At 43.2% G+C, this 27,098-nt stretch overlaps 1 protein-coding gene across 1 annotated transcript; it reads left to right on the forward strand.

Moving 5' to 3' along the window:
• Positions 1–2,272: 2,272 nt before the first annotated feature.
• Positions 2,273–26,156, forward strand: SUCLG1 (succinate-CoA ligase GDP/ADP-forming subunit alpha). Its single transcript, XM_075930968.1, has 9 exons — positions 2,273–2,465; positions 7,445–7,548; positions 10,976–11,092; positions 11,733–11,945; positions 12,056–12,113; positions 19,113–19,196; positions 21,150–21,301; positions 22,782–22,970; positions 25,183–26,156. Exons 1-9 carry the CDS (start codon positions 2,417–2,419, stop codon positions 25,207–25,209), a joined length of 993 nt encoding a protein of 330 aa, XP_075787083.1. The 5' UTR covers positions 2,273–2,416; the 3' UTR covers positions 25,210–26,156.
• Positions 26,157–27,098: the final 942 nt, after the last annotated feature.

A 27,098-nucleotide genomic window follows, 5' to 3' on the forward strand; every position in this document is an offset into this window, starting at 1 on the left:
AATCCAGCAAAGAGCTGAGCATGCTGGTGTCCAGTTCTGATCCAGCCAAGCTCTGAAACATCACCTGAACGGATCCATTCAGTCAATTAAATTCTGGCAAATGTGTAAGTACTTGGCTGGATCAGGGCCAGGCTGTGCCCCATCTTTAGACTGTGTCCTAAGCAGAGGCTTTGAAACTGGAAGGCGTGGCAACTCTGTGCGGCTGAGTGGTAAGCAAACACCGGAAGCCCATGACTCTGTTTGCACCGCGTCTCACGGCTTTGCCATGGGAGGTGGGGCGGAACTTGGGGCTGGACACTGTTCCCTGTAAGCTGAGCTTTTGGGCAGCCGTCGGGGTGAGATTCAAATGCTGCCCAGCTGATTAGCAGAGCGCCCGCAGGTATGTGCTTCTATGGGTGGTGCACATCCGCACATGCCCTTGTGCACACAACAAAATGTATTCCACATCTGGGTGACGAGGAGTCCTGTGGCACCTTATAGACTAACTGAAGTGTAGGAGCATAAGCTTTCGTGGGCAAAGACCCACTTCGTCAGATGCATGTAGTGGAAATTTCCAGAGGCAGGAATAAATATGCAGGCCAGGATCAGGCTGGAGATGACCAGGTGGATCCAATCAAGGAGGATGAGGCCCACTTCTAGCAGCTGATCTGGAGGTGTGAATTCCAAGAGAATAGAAGCTGCTTTTGTAGTTAGCAAGCCATTCACAGTCTTTGTTTAATCCAGAGTTGATTGTGTCAAACTTAAAGATGAACTGTAGCTCAGCAGTTTCTCTTTGAAGTCTGGTCCTGAAGTTTTTTTGCTGCAGGATGGCTACTTTTAGATCTGCAATTGTGTGTCCAGGCAGATTGAAGTGTTCCCCTACAGGTTTTTGTATGTTGCCATTCCTAATATCAGATTTGTGTCCATTGATTCTTTTACGTAGGGACTGTCCTGTTTGGCCGATGTATATAGCAGTGGGGCATTGTTGGCACATGATGGCATATATTACGTTGGTGGATGTGCAGGAGAATGTACCAGTGACAGTATGGCTGATCTGGTTAGGTCCTGTGATGGTGTTGCTGGTGTATATATGTGGGCAGAGTTGGCACCGAGGTTTGTTGCAAGGATTGGTTCCTGAGTTCGAGTTCGAGTTATTATGGTGCGGTGTGTAGTTGCTGGTGAGAATATGCTTCAGGTTGGCGGGTTGTCTGTGGGCAAGGACCGGCCTACCTCCCAAGGCCTGTGAGAGCGAGGGATCATTGTCCAGGATGGGCTGAAGATCACTAATGATGCGTTGGAGAGGTTTTAGCTGGGGACTATAGGTGATGGCCAGTGGTGTTCACATATATACACCAGCAACACCATCACAGGACCTAACCAGATCAGCCATACTGTCACTGGTACATTCTCCTGCACATCCACCAACGTAATATATGCCATCATGTGCCAACAATGCCCCACTGCTATATACATCGGCCAAACAGGACAGTCCCTACGTAAAAGAATCAATGGACACAAATCTGATATTAGGAATGGCAACATACAAAAACCTGTAGGGGAACACTTCAATCTGCCTGGACACACAATTGCAGATCTAAAAGTAGCCATCCTGCAGCAAAAAAACTTCAGGACCAGACTTCAAAGAGAAACTGCTGAGCTACAGTTCATCTTTAAGTTTGACACAATCAACTCTGGATTAAACAAAGACTGTGAATGGCTTGCTAACTACAAAAGCAGCTTCTATTCTCTTGGAATTCACACCTCCAGATCAGCTGCTAGAAGTGGGCCTCATCCTCCTTGATTGGATCCACCTGGTCATCTCCAGCCTGATCCTGGCCTGCATATTTATTCCTGCCTCTGGAAATTTCCACTACATGCATCTGACGAAGTGGGTCTTTGCCCACGAAAGCTTATGCTCCTACACTTCAGTTAGTCTATAAGGTGCCACAGGACTCCTCGTCGCTTTTGCAGATTCAGACTAACACGGCTACCCCTCTGATACTTGACATCTGGGTGGTGTCACAGTCACTCCGAGCTGCCTGCAGCCCTGGTTTGGTCCGAGTCTGGCATGAGAATCCCCTCCCTCCCCTGTCCCTTCTCCTCTGCCCTTCCCAGCCTCCTCCTCGCTCCCCTCCCTCGAACCCTGAACTACAACCCCCACAATCCCCAGCGCGGCGGGAGGGGTCCTGCGCTCAGCGCGCGAGGCCCCCGGCCCGCCGGCTCCGAAGCCGCCACGCAAGGGGGGCGGGGCGCGTGATTGGTGCCGGGGCTCGCGCCGGGCGCCCATCTCCCCCGCCGTGGCAGGGCAGGGCAGGGCGGGGCTGCCTTGGCCAAGCCGGGGAGCCGCTTTCGCTTCCGGCGTTCTCGCTGGCCGCCTGCCTGCGCGCGCGCGCGCGCCCGTCCGCTGGGGGCCCCCGTGTCATTGGCGAAGGAGACGATGTCTCAGTGCAGCGGCGCCGCCCGCCTGCTGGGCCGCTTCCTGCGCTGTGAGTAGCGGGCCCGGCGCCCCTCGCGCGGGGGGGGCCTCAGCGCCGTGCGGGCGGGGCCTGGGTCCCCTCCGCCCTTCCCGGCCCCCCCCGGCGTGGCTGGGCCTCCCCATCCCGGCTCCTGCTTGGCTGGGGCCGCTCCCGGGGGCCAGGCTGGGGTCGGGCTGAGGCGGGTGCGCCCCCCCCCCCCCCTCTCTGACAGGTGCGCAACGTGTCCGCCGAGCGTGTTCTCTAGCGCCCCCTAGTAGCGGTGCAGGGCGGGCGAGGCAGCCTCTTATTGGCCCACTTGTCTGGGTGAGAGAGACAGACAGACAGACACTTCTCCCCTTACAGGTGGCTGCGTCTACACTGGGATGATTTCCCGCCAATGCGTTGAATGGAAAAGTTTTTCCCGTCAAAGCGTTTGCGGAAAAGCGCGTCTAGAGGGGCACGGACGCTTTTCCGCAAAAGCACTTTCTGCGGAAAAGTGTCCGTGGCCAATCTAGACGCGCTTTTCCGCCAAAAAAGCCATTTTCACAATCGGGGCTTTTTTTGCAGAAAACAAATCTGAGCTGTCTACACTGGCTCTTTTGCGCAAAAGCTTTGCGCGAAAGGATTTTTGCCCGCACGGGAGCAGCATGGTATTTCTGCAAGAAGCACTGATTTCAGACAGTAGGAAGTCCGTGTTCTTGTGGAAATTCAAGCGGGCAGTCTAGACAGCTGGCAAGTTTTTCCGCAAAAGCAATTGCTTTTGCGGAAAAGCTTGCCAGTCTAGACACAGCGGTGTGGTTTGTCATTTAGCAAAGTGGGTGGCCGTGCAAAGAAAAGGGGAGCTGCGCTTGTTGAGCTGACTTTGCTGTCTCACACGTGTGGCTGACCACCTGTGCTATTGAAAGCAAGACATCTGTGTAAAAACATCATTTTTAAGGACGTAATTGTTTTAGTGATAGAGATGCAGCTGTGTTAGTCTGGTCTAGCTAAAACAAAAGACAGAGCTATGTAGCACTTTAAAGACCAACAAGATGGTTTATTAGGTGATGAGTTGTTGTGGGCCAGACCCACTTCCTCAGATCAATTTGCGGAAGAAAATTGGCATTACCATATATACCAAACTTTGGTATATGTGGTCGTGCCAATTTTCTTCCGCAAATTGATCTGAGGAACTGGGTCTAGCCCACGAAAGCTCATCACCTAATAAACCATCTTGTTAGACAGAACTATGTCGCACTTTAAAGACTTTTATAATTGTTTTAGAGAACTGTGCATGGTGAGCCAAGTATGAACGCAAATACTGTAACTGAAAGATGAGTGAAAACATTCTCTTTGTCTTTTTACAGTTTGTTTGCTTTGTGCAGTTGGCAGTTAGGTGTGTAGCAAATTTCACCATGTCCCTTTATAATAAGTTAAACACAGATAGACTTGATAGTGTTTTTTGACAGGAAAACAAGCCTTGTAGAGGGGGCGAGCTGTAGATGTGGTATTCAGGACAGTATGAAAAGCTTTATTGCATGACTTTCTCATAAACAAAGTAGGGAAATGCACCCTAGTTGGTGCTATTATAAGATGGGTGCAAAAACTGACTGGAAAACCATTCCTATAGAATAGTTATCGCAGGTTCACAGTCATGTTGGAGAGACGTGAGTGTGGTCCTGCAGGAATCAGTTTTGGGGCTGGTTCTGTTTAAGATCTTTATCAGTGATTTAGATAATGATACAGTACTCTTATAATGTAACCCCTCCCACCATTGTATCTTTAGTAAACAAGTGCTTTAGAAGACTGGATTAAAATTGAAAATAATGTGGAGATATAATTTGAGGTCAATGGGGTTAAATTCAATAGGGCCAAATGCAAAGTACTTCATTTAGGCAAAAGGAGTGGTTATCTGGCTAATTATGCAGTCAATACAATTTGTGTCAACTACATGATTAGTTTGTAAGGGAAGCTGCTTTGCAGAGCAAGGGTAGCTCCTGCAGCTGATGCAAACCAGGACTGCTGCGGCTCTGCATTTTAAATGTGAGCCCAGAGGCTCTTACTACATTTACAGAGATGGAACTCTCTCCCCAGCTGCTGTGAGCAGAGGTTGCTCGGCAGGGAGGGGGAGGAAAGAGTAGTTGAGTACTGGACTTCACTACGGATAAGGTACTTGATTACTAGCTTACATCCCTATTTAGGCAGGAATAATCAGTTTCGCACACAGAAAAGGGGAAATTGCTGCCTAGGAAGGAGTACTATGGAAAAGGGGGGGGGGGGGGGGGGGGCGGCGTGTGTGTGTGTGTGTGTGCGCCACAAGCTAAACATGAGTCAGCAATGTAGCACTGTTGCAAAAAAAAAAAAGCAACTCTCATTCTGGGATATACTAACAGGAGTGTTGTAAGCAAGACACAAGAAGTAATTCTTCTACTCTACTCTGTACTGATTAGGCCTCAGATGGCATGTCGTGTCCAACTCTGGGCATCACATTTCAGGAAAGATGTGGACAAATTGGAGGAGGTCCAGAGAAGTGTAACAAACTAGTATGACCTATTAGGGAGGATTGGAAAAATTGGGTCTGAGTCTGTAGAACAGCCGAGCTGCATGCGGCTCTTACCCCTCTGAGTGTGGCATGTGAAGCCCCCCCTGAGCCCTTGAAAACAGCTCTCTCCTCCCAGCTCCCTATGCTCACCTGGGCAGGGGAGCCATCCAGTGCGGCCATTAAAGCTGGAGTATTAAAGATGGCGTCAGCTGGCAGGAGCCTGTTGTGGCCAAAAAGCCTGTAAATCACTTTTCTTAAAGGGACAGGCCTTTTTTTCTCCCCTCGACAACTTTGCCCCGGCTCTTTGCGCTGAACCCACTGATATCTTGTCTTTTTGCCCAGAATGGGTTGGACACCCTTGGGTTACGTCTAGACTAGCATGATTTTCCGGAAATGCTTTTAACGGAAAAATTTTCCATGAGTCCCAGATTTAAGAGGTTCAACCTGTACAAAAATCTCTGTGCATTTTCAGTTAGAGGATTGGAGCCCATCTCAGTTTCCACTCTTGCTGAAATGAGTATCTTTCGGTTCCCTTTACAAAACTTCTACAGAGCATTAGGCAGAGACATTTCACAGAAGGCTTGTAGGGTGTGCTTTTTAAGGGATTTATGTGAAGAGCTCTAGTATGTACTACCTAACAGCTACTCTGTTAGAAACAACATTTTTTTTTTAAATTAACTGCCAGATAAATTCAAATACTTAGTGCCAAGTGGGAAGGCTTGGTGAAACTTCTGTTCAGAAGTCCAAACATCTGTATAGCCATGCACCTAATAGCATGTGTTTTGATTTAGGGTGTGAAAAGTTAATTGGTAAGCACCACCCTTAATGGATGATGCTTACTGGTTTCAGTGAGCCAGTGGGGGCTGGAGCAGCTCCCTGCAGGATGTGGGTGGGGCTCGCTACGGTCAGGGATTGCTCTAGCCTGGCTGGAGCAACCTCTGTCAGTGGCAGACCTGGGGGGGCCCACTTTAATTGATTAACTGGTTAAACAGTACTTATTACTGGTTAACTAATTCAATGGGATTTTACCTCCCTAGATCTTCATCCAACAACATACTGCATCATACAACTCCATTTAACAGAACTTGTTCTGTAACAACTTCTCCTGTCACACAGTTTCACGTTAACGTTGTCCTTTTTCCACAGGGACTCTGAGTTTGTGTATTTACACACAAAATAAATTCAGTTAATACATCTACTTTCCACAGCGATGCAAGAATTATTTTAATCAGAAATCATTGACTTTGATTGGTAGACAGATACAATCTTATTCTTGTTTGTGCTTGATGATTGTGCAACATGCCCTTGGTTGTATTAATTGTAGAGACTCACCATTTAAGTCATGGTGTTGTGAAATAGTTCTGTAAAATGCTAATGACTAGCAAATATTAACTTAACGGTCAGAATTATGCACCACTCTGACATGGAATCTTGAGGCATTAGAGACTCCACACACAGACACGCGCGCGCAAACCCTGTATTGTAAGCAAAGGTATTGCATGACTAAATGGAAATTAATCAGGATTCTAGTATGGGGGTGGGAATCATATGGGAATATTCTGAGGGTTTTTAAAGAAAACAACTTTTTTTTAAAAGGTTAGACATCAATATGTGAAACTTATAAAGTTGCTGTTTCAGCTGCGGTATAACATTGAATAATACTCAAATTTTAGTAAAAGTATCCTATAGACTTGGAAATTACCAGCGATAAACTTAACAAGAGTCTAGGAGTTTAAAGGGCCCAGCTTTGAAAAATGAACTTGAATGGTATAAGAGTGTTATCGCTACACTCAACGATATAGCCCTGCTTTTTATATCTGTAGACCATGTTTGATGATGTGGATGGAAGTGTATCCAAATTTTGTATCCCTATAGGGCTCTACAAATGAAGCCAATATTAATGGCTATGTGCATTAATGATTAGCAAAACGTCTGTCCCTGTCAACTTTCCCATCTTGTCCTATACCAAGGGGTGCATCTACACTGCATTGTAACTTGAAATAAGATACGCAGTTTGAGTATCTTATTTCGGTGCTGTTTCAAAATAGCTTTTGTCATTTGGTGCTATCTATACAGTCCCCAGCTGACCCTGGGCTCCATGCAGCACTGCCACTTTGAAACGCTGTGGGGAGCCTGGTGTCAGGTCCATGCGGTGTTCCAACGTGGCAGCGCCATGTGGAGCCTGAGTTCAGCTAGGGACTAGTTGGCTAGTTGTTCACATCGCTAATGGGAGATACAGGTGCTTAGCAATCCTGGAAATCAGGTCTGAGATATCTAAAGTAGGACATCCAAAATTAAAGCTTTATGAAAATCTGAGCCTGAGACTCACTTCTTCCCTTATGTAACTGTAAAACAGATTCATGTCTGATTCACAAGGTGTTGAAAGGCTCAGTTCAGTAATATTTGTGAGGCCATAAAAAAGGCAGAGAGAAATTCTGGAAACACAAGGTTATTAACCTGTTTTTTGTATTTTTTTGTTTGTTTTTAGCACAGCAGAATGGAGTACGCCACTGTTGTTATTCAGCCACACGGAAAAATCTTAATATCGATAAAAATACAAAGGTTATTTGCCAAGGTTTTACTGGTAAACAGGTATGTAACTTTGGTATAGATGAAATACTTGATATAGTCTTCTTGAAACTCAACAAATTGAGCAGCCACAAGATTTAACATGTGTTCTGAATTTTTGGTTTAATTCAGTGTGTATATAAGTCCTTCTAGTACAGGACTGGGCAAGAGACTGTCAGCAGGCTGGATCTCTGGGGCTGCTGGGGATCCGAGGCCACTGCTAGCCCCTCGCTACCACTTGGCAGCAGGGTCCAGAACTCCCTGTTGTGCCCCTACTCCCCTCAACACAGGGCTCCTGGCCTGCAGCCCAACCTCTTTATAACTGGATTCTGTGGTCCAGGAACATCCATGGTCCTGCCGGACCATAGAGTCCCGGTTAAGGGAGGTACAACCTGTATTTAAAGGGGTTGTGCCTGCTAATATGCTGCCAGGCAAGGTGGTAGCAGCCACCTGGCAGGCGCAAGCCCTTTAAATAAAGGCATTTGAGTGGGCTCGTGGCCTTCCCAGCAGCTCCCTGGCAATACATTAGGGGGCCAGGAGCTGCAAGCCCTTTCAACTGCCATTCCTGTGAACCCTTTAAATAGAAGCAGTTGAAAGAGCTTGCAGCTCCTGCCCCCACCCTCCCCCCAATGTGTTGACAGGGAGTTGCTGCAAAATTATTGCCCACCCCGTTCTAGCAAATCAGACTTTATATCACTGTTTCCATTAATTATTTAGCCTTGTCACCACATCCAGGATAAGGTATTACTTTTCTCACAGAATGTTTTAAATGAATGTATTCTTTGTAGAAAAATCTTTCCTGTTTGCCTCTGATTTTTTTTTCTGCTGAATTATCTTCTGTATAATAGGAAATATTCTTCATTGCAGAAGCAATTTGTTTCAAATTGGGTTGCTGCACTCAAAACCATATAGTGTGTGTAATTCTGCAACTGTCTGACACTACTGACTTTCATCTTTACTTTGTTTAGAACTGGTCTTTCATGTTATATGTTAATTGGAGCCTTGTGTCCTGTGAATAAGAGGTTGCCTTTCACAGTCACTTCATTCTTTGTATTTTCAAGTTCTGACAGCAAGCTGGAATCCCACTGTTTCTAATCCAGTTTATGCTCAAATTTAGCAATTGGGCTTTTTAGTGTCTCTGGTTAGTGTCTGTTCATTCAGATGCTGTATCACTGAGCCAGTGCTGTTTGTTTTAAATTTAGAGTTTATTTTCCACAAGGAATCTATATAATTCTTGTTGCATTGAATCCTTTTTTTACATTCTCTTGATGTTATTCATTTGAGTGAGGAAAAACCTGCATTAGATAGCAGAGGCGTGTTACTATGACTTTGTAGTAGTTGCCAATATTATAGAATCATAGAATTGATTTGACTTCTTGTACTTTATTATCATCTTTGTGATCTGTTAAAGCTGATTTAGAATATAAAATGTAGTCCTCTGCTATGCTGTCTGAAAACATATTGGCAGGGGAGAACCAACTTAACTATCTTGGGGGGAGGGGTGTGTGTGTGTGTGTGTGTGTGTGTGTGTGTGTGTGTGTGCATGAGAGATGTATTAAAAAGTCGGTGTATTCTGAAAGTCGTTTAAAACTTTAGCATGCAATGTAGAATAGCTGTGGATTATATCCATGTGATCACATTATAGTGCTCTTGGGAGAGTTCTGCATCGCTGCATGCATGCAGAATTCATGCTTCTCAGAAAATGATGGGGAAGCAAAGGGCAGGTGAAGGGGGAAGGGAGGGAAGCTCATAGGTGTAGTTTTTTGTGAGGCATTGCCCACTTAAGTAGGCAAATGGGGAGGTACATGGGATGTCTGCCATTGGTATGACCCCCCCCCCCCTTCCATTTCTGTGAGCACAGAGCTGCCCAGCTGAAAAAGTTACCACTTGAATGCTGCCTCCTGGGTCCTAGTGCCAGTTCTGTTTTCTGGGAATCCTCATTTTCTCAGTACAGTAGTGAGTGCCAGCCTGGCAAATGTGAGAAGGAGGATGGGGCATGAGTAAGGTGTTGTGGGAGTGAAAGAAGGGTGATAGGGACAAAAGACACTAGGAAGAGAAAAGGGGAGGTGATGGGGAATTGGAGGGAAGAGAGCTTGGTATGCTGTGTCCCCTTGGTGGCTGCAGCTGGGACTCCCTCTTTTAAGAAGGCCCACATCTGGATCTCCCCGCACTGAACCCCTCTAGACATGAATCCTGCTGGGCAGAGCCTTACTGCCTGCCCACTCGCCCACCCCGATGCAGAGGGACAGAGCCCATTGGTGCTTCTGGAGCAGGTCCAGCCCTTGTCCTGGGTCAGGGTTGGGTACAGCGTCATTGCCAAGTTCATTGAGGGGATGTGGGGCAGGGCTGCAGAGTCATCTCCAACTTCCAGCCAGTGGTCTGAGTTCCCCAATACCATGTGGAGCTTTCTCGTTTATTTATTGAGAACTAAACTTAGCAGAATTTGTGTTTATTTTTGGTACAGAATTTCTTCAGGAGTAATTATATATAATATCTATTGCACAAATGACTTTTAATTATATCTTTACTTTCCATGTGAATATCCAGAATTATTTTTTCCATTTACAGTATAATATATTTTTGTTTGAATTCTCAATGAAAATGTATATAGATCTTGCTTGTGCATCAGCTATTTTGCCATTTATACATTTTCGGTAAGAGTTTATGTCCAGAGTTTTGGGCCCTTTAATTTGTGGATTTTTGTGTGTGTGTCTTACAATTCACTTTGTAATGCCTCTGTGTGGTAATTTAATTCCTTTAATTTAACAAAACTAAACTTCAAAGGGTAGAGAATGCTGTGGGCAAACGACTACCTTTCTCCAGAAAGTGAGATCATATCTCTGTTGTTGTCAATTGTTTTTTCCTGATATGTCGGTTTCCTTTTGACTTTTGGATCTCTCCAAGAATTTACTTTAATCTATCCTCTGTGGTCACTACCCTTTCCATCCACGTGCTTGTCTATTGTTTATTCACTTGTGCTGGCTCATTTATTCAGAAATTTCACCTCTTCATTTCTCCCATCTCTTGTAAATCTCACCCCAAACTTTTATTTTTTTTTCAGTTTACTACTAATATAGTTGCTTTGATTTTGATATAGATTATATAAACACATGAACATGTGTTGGTACTCTAACAGTTTTGATAGTGGATATTGAGTTTCCTTTTTAAAACAATATTTTGCTTTAGAATGTCATATCCTGAACTGTAATAAGCTTGCTGCAGTCAGCATATACTGAAATGATCCTTTTACATGGCCTACATAAAATTTATAGTTTACATTTTTTTCTGAGTTTGACTCATGTCTAATTTACTTTTTGATCTTAATTACAGTTCCATAATTTGCATTCTGTGAGGGAGACCCCATGGAAGCATTTTTAAATGTTTTATTTGAATGTATATAAAAGTGTTTTCTAGCTTACATCTAATGAAGTTACCTGTGTATCTCTTATAGGGCACCTTTCATAGCCAGCAGGCATTAGAATATGGCACCAACCTAGTAGGTGGAGTTTCTCCAGGGAAGGGAGGCAAAACTCATCTGGGCCTGCCAGTCTTTAACTCCGTTAAAGAGGTAATTTTATAGTTGTGGATGGACTACTAGACAGTAAAGTTTGGGGTGGGAGGATTGTAAAATTAAATGTTAGAATTTGTCTAGCATCCAGAATTAAAGAGGTACAAAATCTGAGAGTGGAGTCATGATTACATTTCTGGTTTAAAAACGTGAGAAACAAAACCAAGATGGTTTGTCACCAGTGTCCCTATAATAGAGGGCACAACCAATGAATCAAATTCAAGTTTCTATTTTTAAGTGCCCTTTGTTTCATTTGCCCATATAAAATAAAGATCTAGATGTCATTTGGTGTCAACTTACCTTTATTGTATAGTGAGCATTTACATATTATTCGTGATTTTTAGCTCATGATAAATAGATCAGTCAATAAATGAACTGAAAAGGACACTTCCCTGTATGTGGTATAAATTCCTTGGGAGATGAGCCTATTTTAGGAATCCCTTCTGCAGCTATTCCATTTATATCTCTTGTTAACCTGAGTTTAATTGCTGAGCACAGAACTGCTGTAGCCATAGACTTTGAAACTTCTAATTTATTTTGTTCTAAATCTTTAAATAGATCTATTTAACAAGTTAGTTGTCCAATGTACTCTTGAGATTTAGTGAATGTTTAATATGCTTTTTGTTAATACATGTTTCAGGCGAAAGAACAAACAGGTGCCACCGCCTCGGTTATATATGTGCCTCCTCCATTTGCTGCTGCTGCAATTAACGAAGCTCTTGATGCAGAAATGCCCTTAGTTGTGTGCATTACAGAAGGTATTCCGCAGCAGGATATGGTTCGGGTTAAACACAGACTGATCCGTCAAGATAAGACTCGACTAGTGGGCCCAAATTGTCCTGGAGTCATCCATGTGAGTTTTTCAAATGAACATTGGCTTGGAGACTAAACCCTCTCTAGTGATTTTTCAAAATTATGTTCACTGTGATTTTTTTAAAGTACTTGATATTTCTACTATTTTAGCCTGGAGAATGCAAAATTGGTATCATGCCAGGCCACATTCACAAGAAAGGAAGAATTGGTAAGTTTTTTGCATATTCATGCATCAGCCAAAGCTGAAATATGTTGCTTTATCACTTCATGTCTTGATGTATAACTAAGCAACACATCTCTATCTATTAAAGAAAGCTTTTCCTGCAGGCCGATGTACAGCATATCATGTCATTGTACATCGCCCTCCCCCCCAGTCTCAACAGAGTCCCCAGAAGAGGAAGAGATGGCCATGGCTGAGGGTTCTCCTCCCCCCTTCAGGGACACCTTGGGCTCCCCACTCACCCCTGGCTCCCCTGAAGGAGGGCCAAGGAGTGGGCTCCTCACTGTGCTGGGGGCCCTGACGCTCCAGGACCCAGTGGAGAACTGCTGGCTCCAGGTGCACTGGGGCTGCCATGTCTGGAATCCTCTCCTCCCTTCTTCATACCCTCAAGATTAGTGCACCAGCTCTAGGTTCCTTTGGGGGAATCGGGGAGAGAAGAAAAGCCAACTCAGCCCCCTTAGCTCTCCCCTCAGCAGCTCACACACTCCTCTGCAAGCTGCCTCTGGTACAGAGCCTCGGGGTTTTCTCCTCTCCCTGCTCTCCTGCAGGAAGCCAGCGCTGTGCTCTGACCTTGCAGAAGTGGGGGGAGGGTTCTAGGCTGGAGCTCCAGGCACAAGGTGGCCCCAGTGTGCCTGGCCCGAACCGCCAGAGGTTGCGGTTCCCCACTGGGTCCCAGAGCATCAGGGCCCCATCAGCAGCGAGGAGTTGCTGCTGCCACCCCCACTGTCCCTGGTCAGCCCTAGCCCTCTTCCGGCGGCTGGGGAGTATGCTGGGGGGTGGGTGAGAGGCCAGGGCTGGTGCAGCCTCCAGCCCCTGGGGGGGAGGGAGAGGTGGAGAGCCAGATTTGTTTACTCCCTTAGATGGGGGTTGGTGAGCATAGCGAGCAGGGGGCACTGGCCCCTAGTATACAGTGTAACAACTTGTTAGTGACTTTAGCAATGGTCAGAAGAACCAGATTTCCTCAAACATCCTTTCTAATCACTTACTTGTAATACTTCTGGTCAATGTTTGTGCTAAAATAGGGATCTTGATCTCCAAAATAGTCAATGTGAACCACTTTGCTTTCTTAAAAGGAGCTATGCCTATAAAAATCACTGATCTTTTTATCTTGCCAAGAGTGACCTAAGAGGGCGCACAATCTGATCATTTTAAAGAATATTTGAGCATTTTAAAGAACCAAATCCTTAAATGCTTATCTTCTTTCCACTTAGATAAAATTTTCTTCCCTCTTAAAATCCTAACACTGAGTTCCTCTGGGTTTGAAAGAGAACACAGTAGGCTTCACACTGAAAGTTGATTTTTATATGCACCTCTAGACCATGGTGATTAATATCTGATAAATACCTGAATAGGGTACATATTAGGGATGTAAAAAATAAAATCCTAGCAGTTACATATGCTGCAGGCTTTGCAGTATATTGCTGATATATAAGCTTTATACAGATTGAACCTCTGTAGTCCAGCAGCATTCTCAATACTTCCACTAGTTACTGGGCTCTTCAAAGACATTTAGGGTAAGTTAGAGGTAACTAACAGCACAGAACACCACTACAGCCACCAGTCCTGGCTCTCAAACTTTTATGGGGCCCTGGGGAACTTGGCCACACCTATAAGTGGGCATCCAGCTAACTAAAATCATTCCAGACCTTGGATATTGCCAGATCAGAGAGTGCCAGAATAGAGAGGTTCAGCCTGTACTCCAGAGCCTGCAGCGAAGCTGGCTTCCAGAGAGCCAGCATGTAACCTGCAGCAGGCAGCTCCTAGAGTAGCCTCTGCCTGCTGTAGGCTTCACAGGGCTGTAACCACCCCTTCCTGGGGTGGGTGGGATGCTGCGCCAGCCTCTACCGGTTAACCAGAAACAGTAAGCCTCTCATTTAGCGGGAGGCTTACTGATTAACCATTTACATCCCTGATATAAATTTAAGAGAGGGGAATGGAGGATAGACTAATTTTCCCAGCATTACACATGGGGTCAATGACACTGTCAGGAGTCTTGATTTCTATTCCTTTTTTCAAAACATTGGAAACCTTTTATAAGTTAAAGCTATAGCATGCCATATAAGCTAGCCACTATTACACCCAGAGATTTGAGTTTCTACAGGGTATGCTTGGTTTTGATTTCAGAATTGTGTGCCCTCTTAGGTCACTCTTGGCAAGATTTTTATAGATGAGATGGTGCTTCTTAATTGCCAGTTGGGTCATCCTCATTTAAAACCAGAAGGAAAGGAGTGTATGAGTTAGCTGCAAAAGTCTCTTGTGTGGTGTCAGTGCAGTGCGGATCTGAAGGTGAAAGCAGAAGCAAGTATTAGCATTCCTGTCACACCTCTGGTTTCAAAAGTAGCCATAAACCTGGAATTGAAAAATCAAAGAAGAATGCAGTTATGCCCTTTGTAGATACCATCAAACCAATGCTTTAGGGCTATTAAAAGAGTGTATCATCTCAAGTTGTCTTGCATTCCCTTCTGAATCAAAGCTCTTCTAAATGTCTGCAAGAAATGTCAGGTACTCATAAAATGTTTGACAGCAAGAACCCAGGGCAAGACCCATGGAGAATTAAATCTTGCATCTGCATTGTTCACCGCAGGTGGAAACACTGCCAACAGCATTCTAAAAATCCTGCAAGTGCAGTTGTGTGGCTCTCTACTTTCCACCTTTCTCCCTGACTCTGTCCTTTATACTCCTTGGACCTCTTTCATGCTCTCCCCACTCAAACCTCCCTCTCCCTCCTTCTCTGCAATTTCTGAAGGATTTTTGGATCCTTCATCTACTATATATTTTAAGGAGTCCGTCTATCTGTCCATCTATCTCTCTTATTCAAGAACTCCTAAACGGTAAGAGCTAAAACCAATAAATTTGGTATACAGCTTCCTTTTATGATAATCTTAAAGCAAAGAAAGGGTTTGATTGTGCCAGGAAATTGGAATATGCCTGGAATGGGATTGCTGCTCGTAAAACCATATAGAAAAGAGACAGAATCACCAGGGAGGTGAAAGGGGCTGGCTGGGGTGAACCTCCCATCCCCCTTGCACCCTTTTATGGAGGGCAGGGGAGACATGAAGCTCATTTCCTCTCTCCCCTTCCCCCCCCTCCCATTTGTATGGGAATGTTGCTGGCTGTTCCCCTTAGTCATGGAGCAAGGGGAAAGTACACATTCCTCGCTGTGGCTGGGGAACACAGGGGGCAGACAAACCTGGACTTGCCCCAGCCAGGGGACATGCACACAAACTGCTGCGGTGAGATAAGCCTGGGATAGTCCTCTCTCCCTGTGACAGCTGCATACCCCAGAGCAATGATTTCAATAAAGAAAAACAAAAACTAATTGAGTTAAGGACCTGAGCAGCACCGGGCAAATCTAGCAGTAATATATGTTATAATACTCCAAGGAAATTCAAAATAAAATAAAAGCTGTTTTCTGCTGCCTGATCTCCAGTTGTTTAAAGAATATTTGACCTCCATTAAAAAATTACCTTATTCTTTTAAACTGAGTGAACCTTTTCACTATCTGACAACACGTTTCAAAGAACTAGAATTAGATTAGTAAATAGAAGCATAGGAGTGGAAGGGACTGGGAGCGGTCATATAAACCATTCCCCTGCTCTTATGGCAGAACTAAATGGTAATTAGGCCATCCCTGATGGTGACTGTATAACCTGCTCTTAAAACCTCTAATGATGGAGATTCCACAACTTCCCTGTGCAATTTATTATAGTGCTTACCACCTAACAATTAAGAAATTTTCCCCAAAGTTTAACCTGTATTTTTGTACTATCAGGAGTTAAGGAAAACAATTTTTCTTTCTCCTCTTTGTAACAGCCCTTTATGTCCTTGAAAACTGTTGTCAACAGTGTTCCCTTTAACATTTTCTATCCTTGGGCAGGTTGAAATTTCTTATGTGCAATACCAGTATTGAGGAAGTGTATGGATGTGCACAGCCAAGATTTTAAACAGTCCATAGATATGGAGAAAAACATATTAACAGAAGGGATAGTTAACAAGGAACAATGCTTATGATATTTAATATGAAATCAAATAAAAAAATTAACACTACCCTTGGAGAACATGTATCATCCTTTCCAACAACTCAAGCTAGTAAACACACGAAAATGCATATTATCCACATGCACACAGAGCTCAGCTTTTAAGATGCTAAATAAATCTGAGTCATCTAAAAGTAGTCATCTCGTTGCAAATACTAATACAATAATATATAATTACACTGGAAAGGAGAGTAAAAGGCATTCACTCCGGTTTATACAGTTTTTCTGGGGAATGCTATACAAGAACAAGTGATGTATAAACTGATCCCTTCAACATCTCATGATCCCTTCAACCCAGCCAGAGAGAACTGCAATCTGGATTATAGCAAGTGAGTTAGGAGGACACTTCCAAAGAAACACCCTCCCCCACTCCTGCCTCCACCTCACTGCACGTATGCCAGCATCCACCTACCCCTGTGCAATCTGCTCCCCATATCCTGCTTCTCAGGCTTGCAGGCATTAGCTGGGAGCTAGGGCAGGCACACAGCACAAACTCTCCACCCCTCCCCCACCTCACCCCAGAACTACACAGCAAAAACTCACTCTCCACTTCCACCTCACCCAAATGTCAGCACCCACCCACCTCCCTTTACCCCCATCTTCCCCGTGTAGTCAGCTTTCTCAACCCCCACCAGCCTAGGAAGCTTGAAGAGAGTGCTGGGTTTCTACCTCTGCCTTGCTCTCCTGGTGCAGATAGGACTCTCTAAACTCCTCTCTGACTTTTTCCAGCCAATTACTCCCTCCTTATCTCTCCTCCCTACCTACTCTCTGAGCTCTTCCATTTGAAGCAGGCAGCTCAGTTTGAAGCTGCTCAGATGGCCTTTTCCCAAACTGGTCAGCTGAGCCCTGTGTTTGCTGGGAGCTCTGTGCCTCTGAGTGGACCTCAATAAATAGCTGTGCAGTCGCTATTAGGTTGTAAAGTCTCCTCTGTATTCTCCAGACTCAACAAATCCATGTATTGCAGCCTTCCCTGATAGGGTGTTTTGTAGCTTCTCTCTGTACTTTTCTAATTTGTCCCTTTCTTGAAATGTGGCACCTAGAACTGGACACAGTACTGTAATTCAGGCCTTTTCAGCATATAGTAGAGCAAAATTACTTCTCTTGTCTTGCGTAAGACACTCCTAATACATCCTAGAATGATTTTTTTGCTTCCAACCTCCTAACTGTTATGCCATTGGATCATATTTAGCTTGTAATCCAATCCCGTTCCGTAGTTCTCCTTTCTAGGTAGCCATTTCTTATTTTTGCATGTATGCCATTCATTTTTCCTAAATGGAATAATTTGCATTTGTCCTTACAGAATTTCATCCTGTTTACCTTAGCCCATTTCTCCAGTTTGTCCAGATCATTTTGAATTTTAATCATGATGTCCAAAGCACTTACCCCTCTTCTCTCTCCCCCCACCCCCCAAGCTTGGTATCCTCCCCAAACTTTGTGTGTACTCTGTCATTAGTTATTGTCCACATCTGTATAAGCAGAAATGAGCTGCAGATATTTGCATCCACAGATGCAGATACCCATGGATATCCACGGGTATTTGCAGGGCTCTAATTGTTTAAGTTCTTTATGAAGATGTTGAACAGAACCAGACCCAGAACTGATCGCTGCAGGACCCTATGTAATATGCCCTTCCAGCATGACTGAGTCACTGATGGCTACTTTCTAGGAAAAGCTTTCCACCTACTTATACACACACCTTTACGGTTGCTCCTTCTGGGTTGTATTTTGCTAATGTGTTTGAGGCTGTCAAGCGAGACCGTTACATAAAAGTGTAACTTGTTTCATCTACCACATTCAGTTTTGAGTGCATGTGCTAGTCATGCAGACATCACTACGTTGATTAGGACAAGAAGCAGATAGTATCCTAGGATAATGTATTTTTGCAGCTCAGTTTTGGGTCATGACGAAAGGGTTGTGCAGGAAGCCCTGGGGGGTTAGGTCTTGAACTTGGGATGTTAAGTTCCTGCCTTCAGGGAGGAGCTTGCTGCATATGCCATACTCGCCTCAGAGCAGCTGCTCCTGTGACTTCAGTCCTGAGATACTGCCTGGGCTTGGCTTGGCTTGGCTTCTCTCAGTGCTGCTGAAGTTTGGCCCAGCTGTTCCTCTCATGATGGCTGGATGGAACCAGCCACACCAAATTTGAATGAGTGGCACTGCAACCTTATGTGCCAAGGCATAATACCACTCTACAAATGAATTCCAGCTTTTGCCCCATCCAGGGGCCTGGGCCTAACTTGAACGACACTGCTCTGGAGGTTGAAATCCCTGAAGCAGGGAGCCACACCTATCCAGTTCAGCTGGACAGGAGTTGAAAAAGTTGCCTCTAAGGGTGCACATGGTGTACTTATTTAGTATATATTTGTAGGGTTGTTAAAATGCGTTTAATCAGCCACATGAGTTGATGGAATTTCTGTTGACTAGTCAATAAGGGGGGAAACTGCAAAGCCGCACCTCTGCCTTTTAAATGTATTAAGAGTCGACTAGTCGCTTACATCCCTAATACTTAATGTGCATATTGTGATTAAGAAATATTTATTAAGCCAGATTTTTTTAATTAAAATGTTATTTACTGGGTCATGACAGCAATCAAGATGTACAAGTGGGTCCTGAGCCTAAAACGACTGAGAACGGTTGTTGATTTCCTTTTATAAATGGCTCAGTGTGAAGCTTTAGTATAAGAAATGTTTTGGGCAATGCTGTTGGCTTTTTGGAGAACTTTAAATAACTGACATCTGAATGACAGGTCTGTTGATCAGAAAGTAAGGGGGAAGTGCAACTCTAATTTTATATACCATATAAAGTTAGTCTTCGTGTGTCTACAAGAGTATTTGGGAAGTATTGAATGCTTTCTGTAATCTTCTAAGGTTACATCCCTGCACGTGCACTAATGCATATCCAGAAGTCAGCTCATTACATACAATACTGTTCATCTTATCTTCTTCCTTTTAAGGTATTGTATCAAGGTCTGGCACCCTGACATACGAAGCTGTTCATCAGACGACGCAAGTTGGATTGGGACAGTCCTTCTGTGTTGGTGGGTTTCTTCCACCAAACCTCTTTTATTAAAGACAGACAGGGCCAGTTAGTGTGTTAGAACCACAACACATTAGATGTTAGAAACTACTGAATAATATTAAATGCCTTTTAATTTTGGTTAGAATCGTTACACCTTTTTAACCAACCTGACTCAGGCACTTTGCAGCAATAACAGCTGCAATTCAACCCCTTTTTGATAACTAACTCTCTGTTCCGAGTTAATCAAAATCCGGGCCAAAGCAGTCTTTTATGAACAACTGTCAATATTCAGTGGTTTTAGTTTTATTTTAAGGCTCAACATACAAAATATATAGCTTCTTATTTTAGTCAACTTCTTGGGACAAATAGTCTGTTGGGTGTGAACAATTTAAACCATTTACATTATTGGAGAATGTAGCACATACTTGTAATTTCTATTTATAATGCAGATATACCGTCAGGCCCTATCTAGGACTGGGTCCAGTTGTAGTGGGTGCTCTACAAACAGGTCATTCCCTGCTTCAAAGAGATCATGCGTACATGGAATACAAATCAAGATATGGCGCTTAGCACAAACACAAAAAATGTTTTGGGAGATCAGAGCTGCTTTGAACATTTTATTTTTAAATTATATCACTCTTGGGGTATGTCAACCTTTGAACTGTTAGGTGTGATTCCTGCACTAGCTTTACCTGAGCTGATAACTTAAAAGAGCAGTGTGTGTCTCCATGGTGGTCCAGGCCAACTACCAGAGTACATATGCAGGGGCTCGGATGGGTTTGTTCTTGGGGTAGCTGGCCCAAGTGCCACTGCAGTGACACTATTTTTAGGTGCTAGCTTGAGCAGAGCACACATGGGTACACTTTCCCGAGCTGCAGATTGCACCAGCCAGCTCAAATGTAGATGTACCCTCTAGCCTTTAGATTGAGCTAACCTTTCAGTGTGTTAACATTTGTACATACAACATGAATTTCAAGCTTGCTAGTAACAGATTATCCTAGTCCTCCCTGGCTTGGAAGCACAGTGTGAGAATAAAGGTGGTGAAGACAATTGATTTTTCTCTGGGCTGGTAATGTCAGATTGCCTGCCTGAAATACTTTTGTCCATGGACTTTCTTCAGCACAGTGGCAAGGCAGACGTCCACAGACTGACAGTTTTAAGAATGCTCCTTGAACCAAACGAAGGGTGAACGGGAGTTGCCATTTCCATTACATTATTCCTTTTTGCAAAAACTGGCGCACAGAAATGTATATTGACCTAAATTTTTTAAAAGCTCCGGCTTTTGTGTATTGAGCTTCCAGATTTGGTGAGCTTTTCATCTTAATCAGTTTTCATTGTCCAAAAGCATCTTTTTTTTTTTAAAGTGAGATTATTAATGCAACTCAGTTACCTTCCCATAAAATCCTACAAAGTGGTTTTATGTTGATAGATGAGTTCACTATGCCTTCCACCTAAGGCTGATCTTGCCTAACTGCACTGATATAACAATTACATGTGCCTTGCCTCTGCTTGAACAGTGAATTACCTTGCATAAGCCATCGGTTACACTATAAAAACATACCTTTCTTGGCAGTAAAGACATGGCCTTATTCATTTACATCTACCGTTTGAAACATTTGCCACTACATGTTGGTGGGGTTTTTTTAAAACAGGTTTTGATGCAATTGACAAATAGATTGGGTTTAAGAGGATTCCAGCTCTACAACAGGCATGTTGTACGACCATGGACAAGTCAGTCTACCCGTGCCTTAGTTTCCCATCTGTAAAATGGGGTTAATTTTTTCTCCCCTCATGCACTCTTCATCTATTGTAAGAACCTGAGTCTGTGATTATCCAGGAGTATGTGTACAGTAGCTCAGATCTTCATTGGGGGCCCTCTAGTTGTCAGTGTAATTCAGATAATAGACTGAAATTAATTTGTCTTAGTAAACTTGAAAATGAATAACTCATGTTTGTGTTTAATTCCTTTCAGGGATTGGAGGAGATCCCTTCAATGGAACTAATTTTATTGACTGTCTTGATGTCTTCTTGAAGGATCCCCAAACAGAGGGGATAATATTGATTGGTGAAATTGGAGGCAATGATGAAGAAAATGCAGCAGCCTTCTTGAAGGAAAATAATTCTGTAAGCTTGAGAATGTCTGTGATGTGGAGGTGGGGGGTGGGGTGGCCACAGAAGACCCTATTAGACTGTTCCCCGCTGTGCTGATTATGCTACTGACACTTGCCTTTGTGCTGCTCCATCATTCTGTCCTGCTTGGCCAGATCTTCCCCAAGACAAGCCACAGAGCTGTGGTAGCACCTTTTCCTCTTGAAGGGTATTGCAGGAGGGGAACCACACTGCACCATATCAGCTCTTGGAGAAAGCGGTTTTAGGACACAGTGCCCAGGAAATCAACCCTCAAAAGGGATTAAACCCATGTCTTCGTATAAAATTTGTCTTTGTATAAAAGTGCCCCCCCCAGGAAGGTTCATTCAGGCAAGCCCCTTTATCAATGACAGAGGGATATGCATATTGATTTCCCCCCAGATAAGTTATTTACGTTGGGCTTGATAGTAAACAAAATTAAGTACAAACAGTAGGATTTAAATGGTTATAAGTGAAAACAGGCAAATCAAAGTAAGTCACATTAAAATGGAAAGAGAACACATAACCAGTTCTAATATACACTCACCCTAAAAGACTGTTCTTGTCCTAGCCATAGTTTTCAGATCAGATTCCTTTTACCTGATCCGGGTCCCCAGCTCTTCTTTTGCGCCAAAGACAAAAAGGACTCCTAGTTTTCCATTGTTTAATTATACTTTTCTATGGGTGGGAATCTTTTGTTCTACATCCCACTTTCTGTAGAAAATTACCTGGTCAAAATGGTATCCCAGTAAAAGGTGGTATGGTTACATGTGTTCCTAAGTCCAGCCACTGCTTAGACTTCAAGGACAAACAAAGTTGCTTACAAGTTAAGTTGATCACTTAGTTGTTAGGCTTTGGGAGCATCGTTAATAGCTCTCAGCACATTTAAACAATCTCTTGATTTCATATTTCTAAGTTTACATTCACCAAAATAAGATCTATAGATCCAGCGTATTGTAACATTAAAGTTGATAAGTTTACATGAGGTATTTTGTCCAAAGCATCTTTGGCTTATGTATATTAATAAGCCAGTTTCACGAATCATGGGGAGGGAACCGTCACCGTGCCATTCGTTCCAAAAACTATTGTTTACCATTGTAGAGAAACTAGTTCTTAATCAAGTAAAAGCCATTACTAGAAATTGTGGCAAATGCAGTTTAGGTTAGGATTTAAAGATCTGAGAGAAACTTTGGAACACAATTCTGCAGTGCTCTCTTCTAAAAAAAGAGCTTCATGTAGCTCAAAGCTTGTTTCTCACCAACAGAAATTGGTCCAATAAAAGAAGTTACCTTGTATGTTTTGTGTCTGATATCCTGGGAGCAAGATGGCTACAACACAGCTGATATTTTTGATTATTTTGTGACCCCATATTGCTGCTCTCTTCTTTCCCCCTCCCCCCCAACTCCCCGGCCCTCCTCATGAGTACGTGGCCAGAAGTGGTACGTCTTTCTTTTAACAGTGTTCTCTTTCTCCACAGGGTCCAAATGCCAAGCCAGTAGTGTCATTCATAGCTGGTCTGACAGCTCCTCCTGGCAGAAGAATGGGTCATGCTGGGGCAATCATTGCTGGAGGGAAAGGTGGTGCTAAAGAGAAAATAGCTGCTCTTCAAAATGCTGGTGTTGTTGTCAGTATGTCTCCTGCTCAGCTGGGTAGCACTATGCAAAAGGTTAGTTACGTGGACGTCATAAATGCTTTAAAATTATGGGCTTTAGCTAGCATAACCAGAAAAACAGATATCTGAAAGCTGCCTTTTTGCTTTTATCTGTGTGTTGCTGCTTCCCAGTGAACAGTTTAGAATACACTGCTTCCTCATTTGTCTATTGAAAAACTGCATCTTGACGTGTAATGGCTCTACTGTACAAAAACCACTATATGACAGTTGCAGTTGAAGTTTTTATTCATGCAAGTTGCTTTATGTATCATGTTCTCCTTTGTCAGAACCATGTAGCAAAACTCAGAGACTCATATTTGGCTCAGTAACAGACCAACACAACTCTTATTTTACAACCGCTCAGTGCCCTATGAACCTAAACTGATTCTAAATCAGAAAACACACTTCACTTTTTTGCACAATACAGATACTGGGTCACTTTGTAATAGTGAATGGACTGTAATACCTTTGTTCAGTTACCTGTTGATGCCCTTTTAAGAGAATTATTTTGACTTCAAAGGGACTACTTTGCATCCCTGGGCACATTCATGCAATTCATAAGTCACGTACCTCATACTGAAGTTCCTCCCTGATTTCTTCTTCTTCTCTGGTGAATTTATAATTCTGGTGGAATCAACAGCCTTGAGTTGGAGCCTAGGGGCAATGTACAACTCATGGGGAGACTTAGGAGCCTACAAATGAAAGCCAACATGCTCAGTGAAGAGTTGCCAAAACTAGCCAGTAGGAAATGCTGAGACAAGAGGCAGGAATTTCCCCTATCCACTGAACTATGGGGTATTCTGCTGTGGAAGACTCATTCTCACCAGTTGGAGCTGTTCCTCTGTATAGAAATTAAATATTAATTGGGCCAGAGAATGAGTAATTCTGTTCACCAGTGATTTGGACAATCACCTGAGAGATGGGAGACCCAAGTTGAAATGGCTTCTCCACATCAGGCATACTGGACAATTGAACTTAAATCTCCCGGATGAGTACTTGAAGCACAAAGCTGAAGGTTACAAGTGAGCAATCTCCCTCCCTGACTCTTAAGCATGCTCAGAACACCCCTTTTGGCTTGGGCCTTGCAGGTGAGAGGTGGGAGTGCTGTCACACATCCCCTCCACTCCAGCTGGGCTTAGGTATGAAACAGGAGTCTAGACTGATATGGCTGTGCTCATGCTCCGATTCAAATGTATGTTGGCTTTGGAGGGTGGGGGAAGTGGAATTTTTTCAAAAAGTTGAAACTGTTCATTTTGGCCTTTTTGGAATTTAACTAAAAATTTCACACTCTCATTTCAGACAGAATATTTTTAGATGTTTTTGATTCAGCCCCTGAACCAAAAAATCGATTAGTCTTAACCATTTCTAGTCATTTCTTTAGAGCTGAAATGCAACCTGCTCTTTGTGCAGTGCTGTTGAAAGAATTCACTGCAAGAATTGTTGACCGCAGCTAGAGATAAGTGTGTTGATGACAACATAATTGGATGAGGCTGAGTTAGTATGGTACAGGTTTCTCTCACTGGACTATTTTTTCCCCCCTACTGGGTCTGCCATGGATTCTTTTGGGGGTAAGAGATGAGGGGGAGAAACTTTGTTCCTGCTCCTGTGGAATGTCTCCCAATTTTAACTTGGTACTAAGACTTCCCTGTTGTGTCAGGCTTCTGATTGAAAATTGAGGCATGTTATCCATCTTACTAGCAGAGTGGGGAGTGAAGACTAGGAAATCTCTGTTTAATGACTATAACAAATGAACATATAGTTTGCTGTTACCATTGTTCTCCAAAACTTGGCAGCAAAATTCTGCAGTCTTTTTAATTCTAGAAATTGGCTTTACTTGCAGTAAAGGCAGGAGTGGAAATGTCTATAATAATATATATAAACTTTCCCATAAACATGAACTCTGGTTTGTTTGGCATGGGCAGATGCATTTAATTATAAAAGGAAGGTGAAAGATAGTCAATATTTTTACAGCATGATACTCTATTAAAAAGGTGTCAACATAAGCCAAGTTGCAATGTGAAAATGAGGATGAGTAAATCTGTAAATGGAAAGGTAAAGCCCTGTATCTGTTTTGGAGAAATTTTAAATGAACACAAACAAGGGTGGTCTGGAATAACTTTTAAGTGCCTGCATTTTGGTGTATTTTGTCTCTTTTAAAAAGATACTGAAGCTGTGAGCTTTTGGAAAACTCTTGTCACAACTGTATGTCTGTTTTTTCTCTCTGAAGGAGTTTGAGAAGAGGAAACTGCTGTAAAACTGCTGGAACATTGTCACAGAAATGTCAAGACAGCACCTTGCCTCTATCTGTCATACACTAAACTCCAGCTGCCTGAATGTGACTGACACTTGGTTTTGAATTTGACTTTAAAGCCACAATGTCTGTCCTAGAAGTGGTCACCTGTTTGTAATTAATAAATTTACCACTAAATTTGATTTTTGAATTCCTGAAGCTCAGTGACTTTTTTTTCCTCCTTGCAAGACAGCATTTTATTTTTTAAAGTAAATTTTAAAAATGAGAAACCAGCAGAACCCTATCTGGAAGCAATTGAGAGCATTTTTATAGCTTCTGCTTTACATACATGTTGCACTCGGAGTTAATGTAGCTTGTACAAAGATGCATTGAGTGGAGTAAGATATACCCGCTTTGCAAGCGTGCACATTTTGAAAACAAAGTAGTCTTACTTGCTGATTACTGACTAGTGAATAGTTTCTGAGCTAAGGCAAAAGTTAATGCCATCCACTGAATTACTGCTGTTGGATCCACAGGGTGTATTCTGCTCATCCTTGCACCTAGAAATGTTAGTATCCGTCCAAAGGTACTGATCAAAGCTGCTGAACCATGCAGAGGATAGCCCCACATTAGTGAGGGTTTTTTTTATTTTGTGTAATTGCTGGGGGAAGCCTCAGAGCCTTTGTCTTCCTTTTTAATGACAAGGATTTCACTTGAAACAATTGTCCAGAGTGGCACAATGCCCCATAAATGCTTTAATTGATATTTCAGAGTTATATTTATGTTCATAAGAGTTTAAATCATAGTTTCCCATAAATACATTCATACTGTAACTTGGAAATTGAGTCTGTTTTCTGCTTATTACCTTAACTTTTCCTCTTTTATTCTTTGACAGATGGTCCTTTGCTTTGAATGTTTTGCTATATTGATGACAGTAGGACTTGATGCAGTAAAAAAAATCTGAAAACAAACCTGGCGGGGTTATATTTCTTGTAAATGATTAACAAGTGCTACATGTGAACATCCTATTGAACTGTAGGACTAGAGCAAATGGAGTGCCTGTAAAAGATTACAAATTATAAGAAAAGACTGAATTTAGGATTGTTTTCATTATAAACAAATAAAATCAGCTAGGGAAACCAGAATTAGTGTCTTATATAAAACTGGAAGATTTACCTGGCATTGCTCTGGTCCTTCAAGACAGGGGCTTGTGATGTGGGGGTTCAGTACTTGGGTTGTGGAGGGGTGCAGAGAGTGGGGAGGTGTGGGGAGCAGAGGGAGAGCAGAAGCGTACTTGCTTGCTGCTCCCTGAGGTCTTTCTGGTGTATAACTATCCCTGCTATCATAGCCCTCCCTCCCTTTGTTTGAAAAACAATTACATTCCATGCACATTCCATTGTCTTGGCACAACCAGACTCTGATAAATTATGATAAGGGTAGGCTGCATACCAAATTTGGTGGCCCTAGCTCTTTCCATTTATGAGGAGTCCTTGAACAGACTCATGGATGGACAGAAGCACAAACTCTCTCAAATATATAGTAGATACTTTTATTTATTTTTTAAAGATGTGACAACAATTCTGTTCCAAAGTCTCATATTCTTAATACTTAAAGCTGTAGTTGTGGCTTTCATCAGCCAGCTATGCAGTTTGTCTTGCTGGTCCGTGGTGAACAGGTTTTCTAATGCCACTCTTTCAGGGCTAAGAAACCTCAGTCCTCTGACGCAATATGCACCTATTGCCCTGGTATTTACAAAGTGGGCTATTAGGTACAAATACAATCTCCATCTCAGTTTAGTTTAACATGAGTAACTTGACCAAAGACTAGGGTTACCAACCCTTTCAGTTGTGCCAGGATGTGATTCTGGGAGACTCCTGTCTCCCAGAGGCTACATAAGCCAAACCAGTAGATTT

The sequence above is a fragment of the Pelodiscus sinensis genome, chromosome 5, assembly GCF_049634645.1.
Source record: "Pelodiscus sinensis isolate JC-2024 chromosome 5, ASM4963464v1, whole genome shotgun sequence".
NCBI lineage: Eukaryota > Metazoa > Chordata > Testudines > Trionychidae > Pelodiscus > Pelodiscus sinensis.

Bases quoted from the DNA above. Each gene is read 5' to 3' on its own strand.
- SUCLG1 (XM_075930968.1), top strand. From the start codon at position 2,417: ATGTCTCAGTGCAGCGGCGCCGCCCGCCTGCTGGGCCGCTTCCTGCGC. The intron at 2,466-7,444 runs GTGAGTAGCGGG...GTTTGTTTTTAG, and splicing joins GCTGGGCCGCTTCCTGCGCT to CACAGCAGAATGGAGTACGC. The intron at 11,946-12,055 runs GTGAGTTTTTCA...CTACTATTTTAG, and splicing joins ATTGTCCTGGAGTCATCCAT to CCTGGAGAATGCAAAATTGG.